A 21,030-nucleotide genomic window follows, 5' to 3' on the forward strand; every position below is an offset into this window, starting at 1 on the left:
CAGGTAGAAATGGTGTACCGAGTTCAAATTTAATATCCAGTCGACCAATAAAATCACAATCGGATGAAAACGGAGCATAGTGGTATGGGTAGTACCATTTCCACGATTGGACACCTTGGTAGTAGTATTTAAGAACCCAGCAAAGTCCTTCAACATAGGATGTGACGACTTGTTCTCGGAAACTAGTGTCGTCAAGCTCCACTTGAAACTTTGTGCGATAGTACCGCTGTTTCCAGCCAGATTCCCAGAGTCTGACATCATCTGCTGGCGCTTCATCATCTGAATCAACTTGAGCTGTCGGCGTGGCTGCCTCGACAGGAACTGGAACCAAGACAGGTTTGGGAGGGATCGCTGCCACACTTGTGCTTTCTACAACTATTTCCTCCATCTCGTCCGTCTCGATGGGGTTGTCTGAACCATCAAGGGTTGCATCCATCGCAACACGTTTTGAAGAATGATCGCTAGTGGATTGAGTCTTGGTGCTGGTATCTCCTTTGTCGCTTTCAGATAGTGCCTGTGCTTCGTCTACAGTACGCTTTTTTCCAGAAGCAGACTTTTTAGAAGATACCACGGCAGCATCTTGATCGGGCTTACTGGAATTGTCTGCAGAAAGGGTCGCAGATTTACTTGCAGCAAGACGATTACGTAGCACTTCTGCAGCAGCCAGATTTTCCTTTTTTGTTCCAGAAGCTATTTTTACCGCTTTACGATTCAAATCCCCACGTTTTTTGGGATCAGTTCCACGTACAGGTAATACTTCCAAGTCTGTCATCTGCTCCAATATCTCGATTGGTTCGTCAGTAGGAAACCGTTTGTGGGATTCAGCACGATTGTTGCGGCCATGACCTTCCAAACGATTCTTTGTGTCCTGCTTGCGCCTTATACGATTCTGACGCCGACGTTCCTCTTCCTCTCTTCGCTTTTGAAAAGTAGCATCCTCTACCTTGCCAAGTTCAATCATAAGTTCTTGGACACGCTTAAGCTCCAAATCGCCCGAGTCTGTCAAAAAACCACCCCATTGGTCAAGATACTGTTTCCACAGCTTGATCAACTGATCAATCGCACCTTCACGAATTTCAAGAGAAGGTAAATGGGGTAAAAAGTCATTTCCAACAAAAAAGCATAAAAAGACCCAATCGTCTATTGCACGCTCAAAATCCCATTCAAATGACAAGTTGGGCACAGACAGCTCTACTTCTAGATATTCTCGCAGAACATTGACATGCAAAAAGATGTATGGTTTTTCGCCTGTAGCAATTGTTTTTTCAGCTATTTGATTGGCATTGTCTGCCTTTTTCCCAGTACATTGCCAGGCCATGTGGCCTACTTTTCCGCAAATAAAACAGCCATTCTGCTTGCCATCTTTAAAAAACACGTCTTCACGTAGAATATTGAAATGAGGTTCATGTGTTGCCAATGCCAACATGATCAAGTCGGCATCGAGTCCGTACAGTACATGATGAGTTTGTGCATCGTATCCCGGCTGATTGCGCTGACGACGAATATAGTCCATGATTTTGTGCTCTCCCTCGCCAGGAATCGATGCGTCAGAGATGATGACTTTTAATCCATTCCATCCAGCGTCTTCACTTAATTTTTTAGCAACGTAGTATCGCAAGCAAATAGCCAGTTGGTCCATAAACGGGGTTCCAGGAGTAATGCAATTTGAATCAAAATGAGCTTTTTTGACAGTTTCAGCCTGGGTATGACCGTCTTCCATAAGTTGCTTACGGATACGGTCCTCGGCATCTTTTTTTTGCTGTTCCTCTTGAGCTGCACGAAAACGACGAGAGCGCTGTTGATTCATCTTTGCACGAGGAGCCACTCCATCTAACGATTGATTACAGTACAGTGAATGCATTTAGTCTTATCGAACTGAACCCTACTCTTTCAGATCGCAGAATTCACTACATCAAGCATTGAAAGCAGTTTCAAGCAGTGTAGGAAAAATTACAAAGTAAAACATGTTACCAATGGCCATGTAGAGCACCTTGCGAGGACGGATAATGGCCATGATCCGATCAATATATTTGAAGATCTCAATATACATTTCGTCTTCAGTTGTTGGTGCGGGTTTGTCTTCTGGATGACAACATGGATGAATAATACCATTCATATCAAGATAAAGATTGTCGTATTCAGTGCCATTGGGATTGGGTAAAGTAGTATCCACAGGAACAATAGTATTTCCTACAGACTGAGGAATATCTTCAATACATTCTGAAGTGACTTTTGGATATTTGGTCGATAACCATCTATACACACAATTGAAAGTGAAGACACATGAGTTGAGTGCATTGTGATGCAGAGTTTTGACATTTTATAAAACATACCTGAACAAGGCTGGAATACTTTGTATGAAATAGCACATTAAAGAAATCGAATTAGTTGAAACATTACAGCAGTCAATATATTCATCAAAGTGTCAAACGTCATTTATTGAATGCATTAGATGGTCATGAGTGGATTCAAGGTCAAGCCATTCAGTAATGTGAGTCAATCCAACTGCAATACAAAACATGGTGTTTGCAATAAAAACCAATCAACACTTTTAGTATTCATCATATAATTACCCCATGGCAGACTTGAGCCAGAAAATAAAGGGTTAAAGTGAAACTAATTGATGAAAATTAAATTTGTATTCACGTAAAATAAAAACAAGTTGAGTTAGTTTTATACAATATTTGACAAGATTCAAGTTATTATTAAACTTGGATTCTTCAACATGTTCAAGAATTCATGTTTAATAGAAATGTAAAGATTTAGTTTTTTTAATAAAAGAATTGTCACAAAATTGGATTATTTTAATCAAGTTTGACGTGAAGATTAACAATTATCAAATCAACTGCAATCGAGTTATTACTGAAAATGTTCAATCCACAATCACTTATGCCAACCATGCCTGCTCCAGGATCAGCTCCACTTGCTGTAACTCATTCAGGACAACCTTCGACTATTCATATTCCTAGGGTTGCTGGAAGACGATCTTATCTACATCCGATATCTACTCTAACAGATCCTCTTGAACCCATGTCCAAGAGAATCACTGACCAGGAATCTCTACAGCAGTGGATTCACTCGGAGGCTTATTTGAGAATTATGTGTTTTATTCAGTGCTTGAATGAGAGTGTTGCCAACAAGAAAATATCCGATTCATGTCATATTTCCAAGGTATGTACAGTATAAACTAGACTTGTTTTACTGTTTCTAATAGACAATATGATGAGTTAGAATGTATTCAAAGTTATTCAAATCTTGGATACGCTGGATTCATGGATTGACGAAATCCCTCCAGAAGTCACTCCTCAACGGTTTGGAAACATTGCATTTCGTAGTTGGGCCAAGCGACTGCATGCTGTAAGTTTGGGTTATTGTAATGTATACGTCAATTCGGATTTAAACTTCAAGATGACTGTCTATTGTTTAGGAGGCAGAGTCATTGCATGATCAGATCTTACCATCTAATCTGACATTTGTCAAAGTGGAGATTGCAACGTATTTAGCCAATGGATTTGGTGATGGAACTCGTATTGATTATGGCAGTGGTCATGAACTGGCATTTGTTGCCTGGCTCTGTTCACTTGAACTGTTGGATCTTTTTGATTCAAAAGATTATCAAGCATTAGTTCTCAGAGTGTTTACAAGGTATAATTTATTATTGAGATGATTGTATGAATCTTTAACATTGACAACTTTGAATTCAAGGTATTTAGAGATAGTTCGTCGATTGCAACGAGTGTATATGCTTGAACCAGCTGGAAGTCATGGTGTATGGGGACTGGATGATCATCAGTTTTTACCGTATTTTTGGGGAAGCTCACAGTTGCTAGGTAATCACAAACGAGTTGGATTCAACTCGACACGTTGACTAATGCAATCGACATTACACTATTTTTAACTGTTAGACCACTCGCGAATCAAGCCAAAATCCATTGTACAAAAGGATATTGTAACGCATTTCTCCAAAGAGTATCTGTATCTTGCATGCATTGATTATATCCATCAGGTAACACATGTGTAGAATAGTTTTGATAAATTCTCGACTGATTTATGTGAACTAGGTCAAGACTGGACCATTTCATGAACACTCTCCCATTCTATATGATATATCAGGAGTGATGCTGTGGTCCAAAGTGAATTCAGGAATGCTTAAAATGTACATGGCAGAAGTTCTTCACAAGTTTCCTGTAGTTCAACATTTTTATTTTGGCAAACTTTTGCCTTTTGAGCCAGCGTACAAGATCCAGCCACAAGACAAGGAATAAAGTGTCGAGTTGATTGTGGAGTAAAACACGTGATATAGTGTTGGGTTATTTGCTGACAATTTGAGCTTCAACATCAACGATATCTGTCATCATGTCCCGTAGTCCTGCTCAAGAGCGCTCTCCTGTAAGCCATCATTCATACTGTACTAATAATAGGTTTTCATTAAAGCGTGTGCACGAATGCTTTAAAGGTTTACACTGAACAACACTAAACAACATTGAACAATATTGAACAACATTCATGCCATTTCATTCAACTCTTGCTTTCATACAACAGTCTTGTTCTATTCTGTATAATGACTTTAAAAAGTACTGTTTTACAATACTTTACTAAAGACTGTTATGAATAGTATTGTGTTTATCGTTAGATTTGAATGAGGCGTTACAGTGTGGATTCAATCTGGAATGCTATTTACATTTCTTGAATGCCATTCAGTTGATTTGCTTCAATATATTCCACTGCTTTATATTCATATGACTTGATTTCTTGGTTTAGACTTGTTCATGTCGTGATAACAAATTCTCTGTCTTGAACTGATCAACTGGACGCCTCATTCCTGTTTTATTGAAATGATCATCACTGTCTTGTAAAACAATTCACGCATTTCATTGGTCAAGTAATAGGCACTTGTTGTGTTATACTATTCTTGATCTGCAGTTTCATTCTACACATTATCATTCAATACCCAACTACTCTTGTCCTAGTCCATTCTACTTGTACTTGCTCATTCTATGATTACACATTCACGTAAAATCCATCTCCATCATATGGTCTAAAAACTATAGTTTTAAACCTCCCGTTTCTCCTGTTTTGCTATACTCATACATTGTACAATCACAATAATCCAGATATTGGGGTTTAGCATTGTCAATTCAACTCCACTTTATCTACACTACACGTTTGTGTTTTGTTCAAAAAACAAGAGTGCAGTCTTTAAATTTCAATACAACTACTTTCAAGACCAATCTGATACTGTTCTATTCTATATCTAGGGCATGCGCCGCAAGAACCTCAAAAAGGGTCTTAGTTTCACCATCATGGTTGCTGGTATGCTATTGTTTTTAAATTCTATCATGTCATATTTTAAAAACAATACGTTCATCTGTATTTACTGATTCAATTGATATCTATTGATCATGGCCATTTCACTGGGTGTATTTAGGTCCATCTGGTGTTGGAAAGACCACATTTTTAAACACATTATGTGAAAATCCTGTCTTGCCTACCCGTGAAGTCCCCGACGCTGAGACTGCTGCCATGGAAAAGACGGTCATGATTAATCCTACTACTATCGGTATGCCATACTTTATCAAATTATACGCCTTGGTTTAAATTCTCATTTTGATAAAATGGCAAACCATCCACTGATAAAACTACATTTATAATTTAAAAAATAGAAATGGAGGAGGATGGCATGAAACTCTCATTGACAATCATTGACACGCCAGGTTTTGGTGACAACATCAACAACGAAAATAGCTTCCATGCCATTCTACAGCACATTGAACATCAGTATGACGAGATTTTGGCCGAGGAGTCTCGAATCAAGAGAAATCCTAAATCCCAAGGTGGTGTTAATGTGAACCTTGAAGTCAAAGAGCAATGTGGTTTGATTGCTTATCATACCAATATTATTTGTGATTAGATAATCGGATCCACGCAGTCTTGTATTTTATCCAACCCACTGGCCATTCGTAAGAATACTTTGACTGTTGCAAATGTTTTCAAGATTGTTTAACCTTTTGTCTATTCAAATTGCCATGACCATCTAGACTTAGAGAGGTCGATATTGAGTTTATGCGTCGACTCAGTCCTCGCGCTAATGTGATTCCTGTCATTGCTAAAGCCGACTCACTTACTCCACCCGAGCTCGCTGATTTCAAACGAAGGGCAAGTATCATAATTTGCAAACTCGTGTCTTTATTCAACCCACTGCACCCATCACAATGCTGACTTTTATTGGTACGACTGGCTTTAGATTATGGAAGATATTGCCCACTACAAAATCCCTATTTATGATTTTCCTATTGACCCTGAAGTCGACGATGAGGAAACCGTCGAGGAAAACAACGAGCTGCGCGTAAGCTTATTGCTTCAACTATTTGTCTCGCATGTTGGATTAGTATGTTGACTGGTTTTGCTCATTTAGGCGCTACTACCCTTTACCGTTATTGGTGCCGAGGCTGAGGTGACTGTTGCCGGAAGACGAGTGCGTTGTAGACAGTATCCGTGGGGTATTGTAGAAGGTAAGCATAAACACTTGTTTCCAGTGTATAGGTCTAGAATATCTTACTGATTGATTTAATGTTAGTTGATAATCCTCGCCACTGTGATTTTTCAAAGCTTCGTTACATGTTACTCAAGCAAGTTGATACTGTTTACAACTATGCATGATGATAACGGCAGTCGACTAATGTTTGCAATGTATACATTGTTTAGCTCTCACCTGCAGGATCTTAAAGAAGTTACTCACGACATTCTTTACGAACAGTATCGTACCGAAAAGCTTAGCTCGTAAGTATACACCGCTATTGACTTGATTTCTATTGTTTTAAATATTTGTCGTGTTTACTGTATACTAACTTGCTACGTATTATGGGATGTAGTGACGATGCTCCACTTGAAGCAGATGCTCTGCTGCGATCCCAGGAAGCATCTGTTAAGCGCGAGTACGGACAGCGAATGGAAGGCATTTAAAGCCTCGGACGAATACTATTTTCTTTAAATATTCCGTCTCGATAACAAAGACAAAATTTTATCTACCTGACCTATAGGTGTCACACCTTGTTGCATTCTTTTTTACCTATCCAATATTTCCTGATCAAAAAAAACGCTCATGACATGATTCTTTCAAGTATCTTTAAGTTGATATCAATATATACTGATAGTATGCTGATAGTGTATCCATGTTAAAGGAATACCATTATGGTGTCACATTACATCAACGACACGTTTCAATAATAGAATGGATTCAATCCACTCCAACATTCCAACGCATCCGCATACAAAAACAAGCGTTTGAATATCATTGTACCATATCATGGTCGTTAGGGTCAAGACATTGCGTATACCAAATAAGAAAAGATAAAAAGTCAACGAAATCATGACAGCAAGATAAATACAAACGTTTTATTTTACGTGAATGGAGTTGTAAATAGAGTATACGTCAATTTGGGTTTAAAGGATGTATAGAATGTAGGGTCAAGGTATCAAGAGGGTGTCGTGTCTTGTATGGGTCGAATTAATGACGCCAGAATTGGATGTTGGAGTACATCTTCTATCGTTGGTCTCACATTGGGATTGGGATGCATCATACTTTTGATAAAGTCGGTCAGGGGTGGCGATCGGTCCATTTGTATATCAGTAAAATCACCTTCTCGAAGGTGTTGCCAAACCGTACCATTCTCTGGTAAAATGATATTGGCAGCAATTTCCAGTAAAATCAACCCAAGACTAATTTGACATGTACAAAAGGTTAGATTCGAGTAGATGGCAAGGTGAGTTGAAATGTGGTAAAAATTGGAGTTACCTGAATATATCTGCTGAACATCCAACAGAGGAATCAGTCAGCACTTCAGGTGCAAGATACGATCTGTCCCCTTCCCGATCAGCCCCCTTTGGTACGGGTGCAACCGCAGCCATACCAAAATCGCCAATCTTTAATGTGCCATCTGCTGATATAAATATATTTCCTGGTTTAAGATCCAAATGAACTATACCCTGTCGATGAATATGCGCCAGTCCACGAGCAATATCGGCTAGTATCCGCCACAGTCGAGGTTCATCCATTGGCTCATCTTTACAAAAATCGTCCAAATAAGTCGCCAAACTGTAATATAATGAGTGAGTATCGTAAAACAAATTGAACAGCATTCAACAGTCTATTGCATTGATACAACTGCCATCACATGCACACTTACTCTCCAGTCTCGCATAGTTCCATCTGAATATATATAAATCCGTGTTGAATCCATGAACTGACAAAAGATATGCACCATGGATTGTTTCCAATTTTTGACCAAATCTCCACCTCATGCAACTTCAATAATCTAAAACATAGAAAATGGGTCATTGAAACATATACACACTATATTCAGCATACGAGTCACTTACGCATCTTTATGTCCCTGAAAAGACTGTCGAGTTTTCTTTACAGCATATTCGCGCTCATCCATAAGACAGCGCACTCTTACAGCTTCAGAAAATGTTCCCCCTCCGATACGGCCAATGACTACAAAATGGCTATCCAAATAATCTACAATGGGCATCAGCTCCGTTTTGTTTGCATCTGCGTCGCTGTGTTGTGTCTGCATCGCCAATGCCGTGTCTTGTTGTTTTTGTATGCATTGGATGGCATCCGAGTCACCATGCATGGCTGCAAAAAATGTTTTGTTTAATGGGCTTGCAATGGGAGACAAGAGCACAGAGATGGGCAGCACTGGATGCAGGTTGACTGATTTACTTCGTACACGATGTGATGAAAACAACGATTCGTTTGAAGCAGTAGGTTGGCTTAAAGAAAAGGATGATTTGGGTCGCGGAAGTCGTGACGGTTTTGCTATAGTGTGAGGCTCAAACAGCGGTCGGATAGTAGATAGATCCTCACCTACTTTAGGAACAATCGAGTCACCATTGCGATGTTCTGGGACGGGTAACAGACGGGTTGAATGAACGGGCCCAGAAATATGAAATGTGGAGTCTACAGGTGAGCTTTCACTTTCAACACTGTTGTGCCGTGATCGATCTGTCAAGTCCGTTTTCCCACTTTTACATGCCATGGCTTCCTTTTCAGTTAGTTTTGCCGTGTACTCATCTGCATCCAGTTCAGACAAAGTAGATGAAAAAAAGTCGGCTGATGATCCCTTGGTGAAATCACATGCATCCTGTTCCAATGAAGATACCAGATTTGCAAATGAAAATCTATTTTTACTCGCAATAGGGGATATATGCTCTTGATTGTTTGCAAGCCTTGAACACGAAGCACCCATTGATGCCCAGGCTACGGGTGACACATCCATGTCTTGTTCAGATTTATCTCGAGAAGGAATCAAGGCACGTCTATGCGTAGAGAATGGAGTGAAGCTATGAGACGAATCCTGTATTCGACCAAGAGAGAAATTGGATTTAGACGACTTGTCAGAAGAAGTAGGTGATTCAGCGGTGGCAATTGATGTGGATGGAATGTCTAGTAGCGGCAATGGCCATCTCAGTCTTGCGAAATTAGGAGAAAGCGGTGAATTGAGTTCATGACTATCGCGAGGTTGAAGTTGTTGCTGTATTTCCTTTGATACATCAAGAGATTGTTTTTTCTGAAGGGCCATTTTTCCTAGTGGAGAGAGATCTTGAGCCGAGAGATGCAATCGCTTGTTGAATTTGATTGGCGAGTCGCGTAGTGGACTGCGATGTTTTTTAGAAGAGCTTGCAGATTTAAACGAAGGAGAATGATAGGAACTGTTTCCAAATGTGTATTCGGTCAATGAAGTACCTTGATTGTAAATCAAGGGTGTCAAGGAACCATGCATGAACTGAGTTGGAGAAGTGTCGGATGCAAAAGTTGGATTTGAATTTAAACATCCAGAAGATTTAGTTGAGCGACCAGCTATGGATGCAGATGCAGGACCAATAGAAGGCAATCCAACCATGCCACCGATTTTAGCGTAACGATTCATATTTTTTGATGAAGAAGCAGTTTCTGGAGTAGATGGAGTAGTTTCAAGAGAGAATTGAGTAGGTTGTGAGTGAATAGTATGCAGAGGTATATTTGGATCGTTTCTATCCATATGAGCAGCATATCCGTTAGGATTGAATCCGGAAGTAGGAAGCTGACCCGAGTTATAGTTTGAGAGAGCAAAGTGACTAGCAGAGAAAGAAGTAGATGCTCGAGTTGTAGCAGCAGCCGAGAATGAATTGATGGGTTTCCTTTGCTTAATTGGAGTTTCGGGCGTGGGTTGAGAAGCATAGTTTCGCCTGCTTTTGCGAGATAAAACTCCAGTAGAATGGAATGCAGCCGATGTAGGTTTGACTAGTCTTTGCTGAGGAGTAAACAGTGAAGCACCGTCAGTTGAGGTGGTATAAGGTGCAGGAGCTTCAAAGGGTTTGAGAGTAGCAGAAGGATGAATAGATTCAGAAGCAAACAGAGTTTGTGTAGCGGGAGTTGTGACGGACATGCCGAATGCATTGGAAGAAATGATGGGATTGTGAGATATAGAATGTGGTTTCCTTAGAGGAGTAGCTGGTATGGAAGTGAATGGAGTGGTGGGTATAGTAGTAGATCCAGTATGAGTTGGACATGCAGGCTTGATGAACATGGCGTCGTCGCTGGACTTGGCCAGATTTAAGTCTAATTGACACATGGTGTTTGTATAATGAGCATCCTGTTTCTGATGAGCAGTTGTATTAGAGTTGAAGTTGTCCAGTATCTGTCCAGTAGTTCCGGTAGTGTTGCTCATTCCAAGTGAACCAGAAGATAAAGATGGAATGGGTATTAATGAAGACATTGTAGTTTTAATAGTCTTAATAATAGTTTTAATAATCCAGATGGTCTCAATAACAGTCTTGATAACTTGAATGGTTTCAATAACAGTCTTGATGGTTTCCAAATAGTTGAAATAATTTTAATAATTTTATTGCCGTATTCACGCAAAACACTTTCTTGCAGTAATTCGCATCTCGTTGAATAGTCTCGTATTTCCATTTTTAATTCATTTTTTATAGTTTATACAATTCATGAATTGTTTAATACATTTTAGAAACTGTTTTAATATATTCTTGATTTCTTGTGTAAAGCTTTCAAGATTCATTTCAAATTTGTACAATGTCACGTGGAAATCAATTCACTTTTTAATATGTTGAAATGATGATCAATCCACTCATTCTTGTGTTTTAATGCAAGTTTATACTTTTAGTTTATTCAAATGTTGAACTAAATAATTCAATATTTTGAATTGATTTTTATTTCTTTAAAAATGAAACATGTCGGCTTGAGTTGCAAGAAACCATGCTGCTACTGCAAAGCTATTACCAGTTGATCATATATAGGAATTAGATGAGCCATGCAAGTTATCCAAGATAAGAGTATTACTTACAATCCACCATGAAATAAAATCTTTGTATTTCCAGGATTGACCAATTCGTGAGAGAAAGAAGATTGTTTGGTGTTGTTCTTTTTGTTTCCAGAATATCCGTTCATGATGTATTGGTTAAGATTGAATTTTCAAATGAATTTAAAATGAATGGTATAGAATCACGTGAGATGATGGAATGTAAAAACAGTTTTGAATATTGAATTCTTGAAATGAATTCAAGTTTTAGAAATTCAAACTAGATTCAGACTTTAGTTTGAATCTATTTATTAGAACTTTTAAATTCAAACTAAAGTTTGAATTTAGGTTTAAACTTGACTTTTAAATCTAATTTCAAACTAAATTCAAACTTTTAGTTTGAATTTATTGATTAGAACTTTAAAAACTAAAACTTTAGAAACTCAAACTTTTAAAACTAAAAGTTTGAATTTATTAAAACTTTTAAAATTCAAACTCAAACTAAAGTTTGAGTTTATTAAAACTTTTAGTTTGAATTTATTTCAAGAAATTACAATTTAGTTCAAGTTTGAACACGCTTCAAAACTTCACTTTCTTGTCAGTTTTCAACAAGTTTTCAACAAGTTATTGCTGCTTGTTGGTGCTATTCATGGCTGACAACGAGCGAAAGCGACCTGCACCACTGTCAAGTCCAACATCATCGCATTACACTGTTCATGATGCTTTGATTTCAAATGACTCTTCACATCCCAACAAGAAACTAAATGCTGCTGGCTCTCATTCTTCGTTTCCTGCTGCTATTCCTGGTGTGCTTCATAATATTAACCTACTTGCTGCTCGTCATCCTATTCTTGCTACTGCTTCTCATTCTGCTTTGTCAATTTCTACTGATTCTCCCGATAACGATGGTTTGGATCCAAAGTCTTTAGAGGTCAGTTTCATGCACTGTTCATGTTGAAGCTTGTCTAGTTCATGCCTTGCTGTAAACTATTGCTGTTCATCTTCATGACTTTATCTTTGTTCTTGTGGTTTTGTTTAGTGTCTCAAACCTCAATGCTTTGCTCAAAACTTTGAATATTGATCTACAATCCTGTTTTCATTTCAAGTCTATTCCATTCTAGATCAAACTTGTTCTTATTTTTAAACTTGTTCTCTTTTCTAAACTCTCTACTTTTATTAGGCTACAATTCTGGCTTTTCAAAAAAAAGCAATATGGACTCAGATGGAAGAATATCAACGACAGTTACAAAGAGCAAACGATAGTTTGAATGCCTTGGAATCACGAGCACTGTCTGCAGAATCCGCCATCTCTTCCGTCACTTCATTTGTTGAATCGGTACGCTGTTGTGTTTGAATGCATTCTCGCTTAAATCATCTTGTTACTTATTTTGTTGTTGTTTTGCTTCAAGATTCACCAAACACTCGTCACAATCACTCAATCCCCCGAACTTCTTGGTCCATCTTTGTCAGATACTTCACATTCGGAACTTGCAACGGCAGCATCATCTCTTCTTTTTCAACTTAATTTACTTTCCTCAACATCACCCTCAAAACATCCACATTCTCTACTATCCACATGGTCACGTTCACTCACCCAGCAATGGCTATCCATCAGCCATCTTCTCAACAACATCTGTTTAATCATATCTAAAAAAGGAAAACTATCCCCTGATATCGATTCTGCTCTTTCTCGCATCATGTCATTGACAACCGAAACCACTCGGCTACAGTATCAGGTTGCACAACAACATGGTCACATAGAATCCCTCGAAGCTAAATTTGAAGCTACCGAGGCATTGTTGAGGCGCACTGAAAAAAAACTGGATCGTCTAAAAATTCAAGGTGTATCTGGCCTGGCTAATGTCGTCGAAACAGGCTCAAATGGCACAGGCGATTCGTCTGCCTCGACACACACTGGGATACTTGATGGTGTAGCAAATCCAAATACTATAAACTCAAATAATCTTGTATGTTGGACTTGTTTCTATTTGAAATTGGCATCAACTCACTACCCCTGAACTTGTATTGATATATTTTTTTGAATCTCAACTCACTGTCTAGTCATCACGGGAAACATCTGCTATGATTTCTGAAGAAAAATATGTCGAAGCTATGCGCTTAGCAGAGCTTCGTCTCAACGAAATACAACTATTGAAAAAAGACCGTATTCTATTGCAAAATGATCTCAATACACTTCGGATCGAGGTAACAATTCACTATTCAACAATCTCTCATACCACTTGTCTGAATACTAAACACTTTATTTTTCATCCCATTAGTTGGAAGACGCTAGGTCAAGCCAACTACGAATTGCTGACATGGATAGACAGATACGATATGAAATTTCTCAGCAAGAAGCACTGCGAACCGAGTTGGAACGAATTTTAATGGAAAATCAAACTCTTAACAGCGACCGCAGAGTATTTACAGAACAAGTTCGTACCATTGAAGCCAAGGAGCGCAAAATTCTTGAATCGGAATATCGAAAACTCGAACTGGATTTGCATCGAATTCGTACCGGTCGTGATGCTCTACAAAAAACACTAGACGAACGGATAGTCAAGGATGATTTGGAAATCAAGCAACACCAAGAACTAAAGGTTATTGCCGACACCAGATCTAATCGAATCATAACACTAGAAGCCGAGGTGCAACGGTTAAAAATGCGCTTGGCAGCGGATTCCGGCGAAAGAGGCCTCTTGGAATTTTTTGACGAAAATCCACAGGAAAATCCATATCTAGTCTTGAAAGATCAAATTACAAAGCTTAAAGCTCAACGAGAGCATTTTGAAAAGCTTGCAAAAAGCTTACAATCCAACGATGCACTTGCCGAACTCTCTGCCCGATTGTCTAGCGTGGAAGAGGATCGACAGGCACTTGCTGAAAAACTTGAAAGATATAATACTATGTACGAGTCAATAGATCTCGAGTCCAAAACCTTGCTAGAAGATCAAACCAAAAAGTTGCATGATTTGTCTACAAAGTGTGAATATTATCAAAAGGTAAGACTGATACGGTTACAGCTTCAAAAGTATAAATGATAAACCTTGTTTTCATTAGACCGAGTCTAGACTTTTGACGGAAATTGAAACCATTGGAAAAGCATGGGCAGATTTGGAAGGACAGAATTCTAAGCGCGTGACTAATCTAGCAGAAAAGGAGGACCATATCATGCGATTGCTTGCCGAGGTAATTCACTAAAATTTGGAATGGTTTTATAACCGTGTTTTGAATGGTTGAGGCTAATGGCTTGATTGTATTGACGATCTACACAGAAAGCAAAGTATGAGCAAAAGTTTGCGCTGCTTTCCAAACAAAGTACTACTTATAATAATATGGGCATTGCGCTTAGACGGCAGTCTGATAAGCAATTAGAGCAGATTCGCAAGCAGGAAGAGATTGAAAAAAACATGTCCATGCAATTGGTAAGGCATGCTTTGTGTATATACTGGCTTAATGCTATTGAATTGGTTCGACTGTTTTTATATAACATGTTTATCTATTTATAGCAAGTATTGGAAAAGGAGGCAGCAGCAAAAGCACCCTTGCTAGAGAAGGAAAAGCGTAAAGTCGCTGATCTAATGCAACAAGTGAGCCAGTATAAAGAGCGATTTGACAGAGCATCTCAGCGCTGTGATCAGGTATGCATAGTGTCGAGTCTCGGTAGCTTATTTAGTGGCCTGCAGATACAGCTCGAGTTTTTAGTTGATATATTTATTTTGATGGTCATGTAAATATAGTTGGTGACCGTTGTAAAACAAAAAACCGAGTTGGTTGAACATGAGCTGGATGCAAAACGCAGGCTACAGGAACAAATGGATCTGTTGAAAAAGAAATTGGAAACAGTGACAAACACCCAACCGCAAGGCGACGCCAGTTTACTAAAGCAGTTGGAGGAGTACAAGGTAACTATTTCAAATGGTTTAATGTATGGATAATATTGAATGGTGTTGGATTCTGTCGCTTACATTTGGCCTGATGTTTTGTAGCTTTTATTAAAATGTCAAAGTTGCAGCAACAACTTCAAGAGTCACGTCTTGCTCAAGTGTATGCATACGTTTTGGTAAGGAATTGTTTGAGCTTACCAGTGTTGAATGTTACATTTTTCCAAGATACCAACCTTGTTTTTAATGGCATTGCTATATTGAATCGTAAACAGCAAAGATTGCATCGACAAGATCTACAGCTCACGGCAGCGGAAATGTCCAGCATGCGGCACAGCGTTTGGTCAACAGGACGTGAAACCTGTTTATCTTTAAATATAGTGATATCCATGAACTCGTATTTATCCCACTTACATATCTTTTGTGCTTTAACAAATCGGCATGTCAAATCTCCGTCCATCGTTTCTACTTATGATGGCAAATGTGTTTTATTTCCACATCTGTGCACACCAACGTACATTTGGGGTTTATCTAAGCTACTGTTTCTCTAGTTGGTCAGATGGAAATGAACAACGGTATTCAGCCTTTTCTGTTTTATAGCTCAACTCAGCCATGGACACTCTTGGATACCATTTGAATCAGTGATTGGGTTCAAGTCCAGTTTTAATTCATTTCAAATAAAAAATCGATTTACAACCATTTTTACGTAAAACGGGATACCATTCATCTTGCAGTGACTGCGTCTGAAATCAACAATAAATATTCGTTGTTTTTCTATTGAACATTAATATAATTTTGATTCTTTGAAATACAATATCATGTACAATCAATCGATAGTTTTGAATCAAAATTGGGTTTTTTGATAAAGTCATACATTGTAGAATCATCAAATTCATTTGAAATCAGATAATGTGTTCAACTCATATTTGTTGTACAGTAAATACTCGAATACATTTACGCTTTAATTCAAGAATTCAATTCTACATGACAATTATTAGAAAAAGAATCAAAAACCACAATATTGTTGAATCATGAGATTGACTGTTCATGTATTGACATTTTGTATTCCCTCTGACGTGAATATAAAATGAATAAAATTACGATTAATTTTTATAGTTCAAGTTGACAAACTATTTGAATTGGATATTGAGAAATGTCTGATTCATCCATACAGCCATCATCACTCATAAAACCATCCGCAGATTCAACTTCGACACTTGTTATACCAACACCAGCATTTCCATCCTTCAATTCTTTTCCAACCCAGTTTCTTCCTGCACTTCAGGACGTAACAACATCTGCATGGGTTGAACCCACTGCAAAAACATACTCGACACTTTCTTCAGATTCAGACACTCATTCCTTCAAGCAACTTAAAAAATCCAAGAAACGGAGTCATAAACATAAATCATCCAAATCCAAAAAACATCATAAACGAGACCTTGACCATCACGATGATCCACCACCATTTTATATTGACAAAAAAGGATGTTTGGATAACATTTTGTACGAGGGAGTCAGAAACTCGGATATACCGTTATACAAACGGGTCAGGGTTGAACTATTAGGTGCAACAGATCATAGATGGAGAGTAATAAGTCGTGGTGTAATGGGTCAAGCTCGATTGATCCGACTCGAATCCAAAGGAAATCGATTGATCACTTCTGATATGACAGTGAGTCAATCACTATTTGATGTATGCTCAATCAGGTTTGGGGTTTGCTTAACCATGTGTTGTTTTAGAATCCAGAGCGATACAAAGTATTCAAGAGTATGTTGCGTTTAAATCCAGAACGAGTTTTGGCACCCAAGCGTATTCATGCAGTGTCAGATTTCAATCATGCATCAAAACATGCTTTGGATTTTATCAAATTGCAGGATGATAATCAAATGGAAAATGTAGACCAAGACTCCCAGTTGGATTTAAAAGTGTTTGAACAGGATTTGGCATTTCAATCTAAATCCAAAGAAGCTGATCAGCTTATTCGTAGGGTAAGGTTTAATCTTGTATAGGCTTGTTTAATTTGTCATGAATGACCATGTCGACACATTGTAGTGCGTGTTGAGTTGACCAATATGGATGTTTATTTCTAGAATGTCAAAAATCCTGATGCTTGGCTGGCATTTGTCAAGATCCAAGATGATTTGTTGGTGAATGTTTCAAATCAAAAACGTGGTGCTATGCAACGGGTTATCACAGAAAAAAAGATGTCGATCATTGACAAGGCACTTAAATCTCTTCCCAGAGATGAACGTATTTTGTCTGCATACATGGATTGCATCATGCAACTACACGAGTAAGTGTGTTGCAATGTATTGTTTAATCGAGTGCAATTCGTTTTAGAATCTTGTCACTGTTGGCTAACCCAAAACGCAACGAGTTTAGTGTTGAAAATGTTCTTTCAAAATGGGATGATATCATTCAAGAAAATCCAGACTCGTTTATGCTGTGGATAAAATACCTTGATTTCAGACAAACTCACTATGCACAGTTTTCTGTCAGTCAATCTTTGGAAGCATTTCAAGAGTGTCTTGAAACACTGCAAGAAAACGATCAAGGTGAAAATTGAACATCTACACCACGATATGTAGTGTATAAAGAATCAAGATTGATATTTATCTACAGTGCATTCATTTGTGATTTTATACTGTCGAGTTTAGATATCAGTCTTGAGAGTGAAACCAATCTTCTTCATGTATTCACGCGTGCTTGTGCATTACTATCGCAGTCTGGAAATACTGAGCGGTCTATAGCGACATTTCAAGCCATGATTGAATTTTCGTGTTACTGTCCTGCTGCGTTTCATGGACAGACATTCAAACAGCGATTGGATTTGTTTGAATCATTTTGGGAAAGTGAATGTGCCCGATTTGGCGAGCCTGTAAGTGATTGTTTTTCTTTGTACCATCCTGGCTTATGATTTGAACATGTATTTACTTTTGTGGTTTGAATTGCAACATGCATTAGAGTGCAAAAGGCTGGGAGAAAAGTTTGTTTAACGGTAAGATTTGGTCAATTAGATGCTAGGTTTCAACATTTCTTACATGATATGTTTTGCAAATCTGCATTGTTTTTATAGTGGATGAAACACCCTCGTTCAAGTATACTGATAAAACTGTATCCGATCTCGCATTGGAGGAGGGCCAAGAGGATTCGTACGAGCATTGGGCGGCCCGTGAGCTTTGTCATCAACAGCTGGAATGGTTTCCTCTGCGCGGAGCTGATGCTGGTAAGAGGGTCATCAAAACTACTGGACTTGTGCTTTCATTGTCGTGTCTGAAATCTTGTACTTAATCATCTTTTTTCCCAGAACTTGCGGATGATCCGTTCAGAACTGTTCTTTTTGAGGATATCCGTGGTCTGATGTTTGATATAAAGCACCCTGAAACAAAACGATGCCTTGTATCCAACTTTTTGAAATTGCTTGGAGCATCGTTTCACACTCCTCAAACATCACAGTCCTTGCCATCTAAAGACCAGTTTTTGAATGACGAGATTGGAAATCTAGCTGGATCCACTTTGTTTATTGTATTGCCAGATTCAGCCGTAGATGATGGAGAAATGGGTCATCAGTCCAAACGATCATTGGCGTTTCCTGTACGATCGTTTCCACTTTCAATGTGGACATTAGTTTCAGACGGAAAGTCTTGGCTATCTAATTTTACAAGCGACGATGCTGATCTAATTGATTTTCTTGGAATTGGAAAGCGGTCCATGATTGGGTAAATTTGAATGGATACGACAGTAGATTTGCATGCATCATCGCTACAAGATTGCATTAATCTAACCATTTCTCGTGTTTCAAATCCAGCATTATCATTCAGCAAAGCCATTTGCTTTTTAAAGACGATCCTTGGCTGTTGCCCATGTTGCTATCCATTGAAGCTTCATCACATCCAAAAAGGTGACATGTGTTGTTTTCAAGTTTAAACACCATGGCTTTAAAACGCCCATTGCTAATATACTGGTTGTGATGTTCATATGAGTAGGGTTGAAAAAATGGCCAAAACGCTCTTGAAAACAGATCGCATGAATCTTGGACTTTGGAATGCCTATGCGCAAGTTCTTGAACGTCGTGGTAAAATAGATGAGGCTAGACAGGTGTATTTAACTGCCCTTGCCTCATATCCAAGCTTTCCTTCTGAACACCAATCTATGGTGACATCTGTGTATACACTTTTGGCAAATTTGGAAGCAATGCAAAATCAATACGTTGCTGCAATGAATGTGTTGGTTGCTTTGGCGGAACGGAAACCTTTAGCTAGTAAGTTTACAGACAAGTTTTGGTTTAAAGATTTACATTTTTAGACTCGAAATGTTTTTTTGTATCTTGTTTTAACCTCGTTTTAACCCCATTTTGCATGTTTTGAATAGATGATTATGCAACTCAACCACCTGCTCCAACCCGATTACTCAAAGTAAACAAGGCAAGTGTAGCAGTATTTAGTATTTCATGCAATGTCTTGCATTTTTAAAGCATCAACTGACTTGTGCGTTCATGTTTTGCCATGCAGCATTTTGAGCAAACAATAGATCGTCTTCTTGAATGTATAGACCAAACCATATACAATTTTGATATGCAGCATCTGATTGATGTAGTCTATGCATTCACCATGCTAGAATATATATCCCATGGGATTGATGCATCAAACCATTGTTTTAAAACTCTTATAGATAAATGTCGGCAGGCGTTGGTTCAATTTCATTCCAGGTACACGACTTTGAAGACAGATACCCATTCTACCTCGACTTCTTTTTCATTGGGGTCATCCTCGCTTTTAATTGAGTACATGTATGAACTATGGACACGACTTTTATATGTACATACTGTGTCGGGCCATGCGTTCAAACCTGCACTGTTGCGAAATGTGCTTGAGGAAGCATTAGAAATTTACCCAACCAACACGCTATTTCTTACTGTATACGGATGGAATGAGGCAAAAACAGGAATTGAGAATCGTGTAAGACGGTTTTTGAGCGAATTGCATACCAAGTAAGCTGTTTTGAATTTTAAATAGCTGTATTATGTAGGATGGACAAGTAACCTGTTTTTCTATGAATGGTGTTGGATGTAGATCGCCATCTCATTTGATTGTGATATTTTCGATTTGGTCTGAAATGCATCAAAGAGGGACTATCAACACTCATGTTGTTCGATCTCTGTTTGAAAAGGCTATCGAGTCTGCCACATCAATGCATTCAGTTTCAATCTGGTATATGGCAATTGCATTTGAAGCAAAAATCGACACAACACAACGGCTCGATAGAGCCAAAGCACTATTTTACCGTGGTGTGCGTGAATGTCCGTGGGCTAAAGGTATCATCAATTTGTTATAAAAGGCTGGACTGTACAACTGTTTGCATGTGCCTGACCACACTTTTCATATCGTGTCTGATGTTGTAGAATTGTATATGATGGCGTTTACAACCTTGTCATCGGCTTTTACTCGACAGGAGCAGGAACAGGTGTATGCGTTGATGGAGGAAAAGGAAATTAGGATACGTCGTGTAGCAGAAAATATATGATTCATATTCAAATACAATAAAATCTTGGAATCACTTGCGCCAATTGGTTTGGTAGATACAACTGGATGTATCAGGCTTGTATGCATCTTCAATGTTGTCCACTAGTCTAATTTTCACTAGTGTCAAGTCGAATCAATCTACAGGATTAAGAAATTGGCTTGGTAAAGGTAATAAACACTAATTATTGTACTCGGTCCAAGTGGCTTCCATTTTTGAATCTTAATAATCATGCCAGTTCTCAATAAAAGTTGCAAGCTAGATTACGTTACTATGCCTCGCACCATTTAAAAAGGCAGATTTTACTTTACAGTTC

At 38.4% G+C, this 21,030-nt stretch overlaps 6 protein-coding genes across 6 annotated transcripts; 4 read left to right on the forward strand and 2 right to left on the reverse strand.

The window, feature by feature from the left end:
* Nucleotides 1-1,912: 1,912 nt before the first annotated feature.
* Nucleotides 1,913-2,371, reverse strand: BATDEDRAFT_91231 (uncharacterized protein; the record flags this gene model as incomplete). The annotated part of the gene is made up of 2 exons (XM_006681462.1): nt 1,913-2,255; nt 2,334-2,371. The coding sequence occupies 2 exons, from the start codon at nt 2,369-2,371 to the stop codon at nt 1,913-1,915; spliced, it is 381 nt and encodes a 126-aa protein (XP_006681525.1).
* Nucleotides 2,372-3,030: 659 nt separating this feature from the next.
* On the forward strand, nt 3,031-4,265 carry BATDEDRAFT_13523 (uncharacterized protein; the record flags this gene model as incomplete). Its single annotated transcript, XM_006681257.1, has 6 exons — nt 3,031-3,171; nt 3,232-3,357; nt 3,428-3,645; nt 3,706-3,830; nt 3,906-4,006; nt 4,062-4,265. 6 exons carry the CDS (start codon nt 3,031-3,033, stop codon nt 4,263-4,265), a joined length of 915 nt encoding a protein of 304 aa, XP_006681320.1.
* A 95-nt stretch (nt 4,266-4,360) lies between these two features.
* On the forward strand, nt 4,361-7,027 carry BATDEDRAFT_20532 (uncharacterized protein). Its single transcript, XM_006681286.1, has 11 exons — nt 4,361-4,389; nt 5,259-5,313; nt 5,429-5,560; nt 5,664-5,834; nt 5,912-5,960; nt 6,039-6,180; nt 6,245-6,346; nt 6,416-6,512; nt 6,578-6,629; nt 6,706-6,780; nt 6,873-7,027. Exons 2-11 carry the CDS (start codon nt 5,262-5,264, stop codon nt 6,961-6,963), a joined length of 963 nt encoding a protein of 320 aa, XP_006681349.1. The 5' UTR covers nt 4,361-4,389; nt 5,259-5,261; the 3' UTR covers nt 6,964-7,027.
* A 345-nt stretch (nt 7,028-7,372) lies between these two features.
* BATDEDRAFT_37325 (uncharacterized protein) lies at nt 7,373-8,250 on the reverse strand. Its single transcript, XM_006681404.1, has 3 exons — nt 8,187-8,250; nt 7,796-8,095; nt 7,373-7,719 (listed from the first exon to the last, which is right to left on the reverse strand). The coding sequence occupies exons 1-3, from the start codon at nt 8,207-8,209 to the stop codon at nt 7,476-7,478; spliced, it is 567 nt and encodes a 188-aa protein (XP_006681467.1). The 5' UTR covers nt 8,210-8,250; the 3' UTR covers nt 7,373-7,475.
* A 6,376-nt stretch (nt 8,251-14,626) lies between these two features.
* On the forward strand, nt 14,627-15,888 carry BATDEDRAFT_33608 (uncharacterized protein). The gene is made up of 5 exons (XM_006681379.1): nt 14,627-14,731; nt 14,816-14,947; nt 15,047-15,211; nt 15,296-15,369; nt 15,466-15,888. The coding sequence occupies exons 1-5, from the start codon at nt 14,642-14,644 to the stop codon at nt 15,563-15,565; spliced, it is 561 nt and encodes a 186-aa protein (XP_006681442.1). The 5' UTR covers nt 14,627-14,641; the 3' UTR covers nt 15,566-15,888.
* Nucleotides 15,889-16,343: 455 nt separating this feature from the next.
* On the forward strand, nt 16,344-20,717 carry BATDEDRAFT_91264 (uncharacterized protein; the record flags this gene model as incomplete). Its single annotated transcript, XM_006681420.1, has 14 exons — nt 16,344-16,865; nt 16,934-17,182; nt 17,285-17,487; nt 17,577-17,749; nt 17,852-18,072; nt 18,159-18,192; nt 18,271-18,420; nt 18,502-18,913; nt 19,003-19,095; nt 19,181-19,455; nt 19,566-19,637; nt 19,866-20,184; nt 20,267-20,508; nt 20,596-20,717. 14 exons carry the CDS (start codon nt 16,344-16,346, stop codon nt 20,715-20,717), a joined length of 3,087 nt encoding a protein of 1,028 aa, XP_006681483.1.
* Nucleotides 20,718-21,030: the final 313 nt, after the last annotated feature.

The sequence above is a fragment of the Batrachochytrium dendrobatidis genome (genome assembly GCF_000203795.2).
Source record: "Batrachochytrium dendrobatidis JAM81 unplaced genomic scaffold BATDEscaffold_12, whole genome shotgun sequence".
Taxonomy (NCBI): domain Eukaryota; kingdom Fungi; phylum Chytridiomycota; class Chytridiomycetes; order Rhizophydiales; genus Batrachochytrium; species Batrachochytrium dendrobatidis.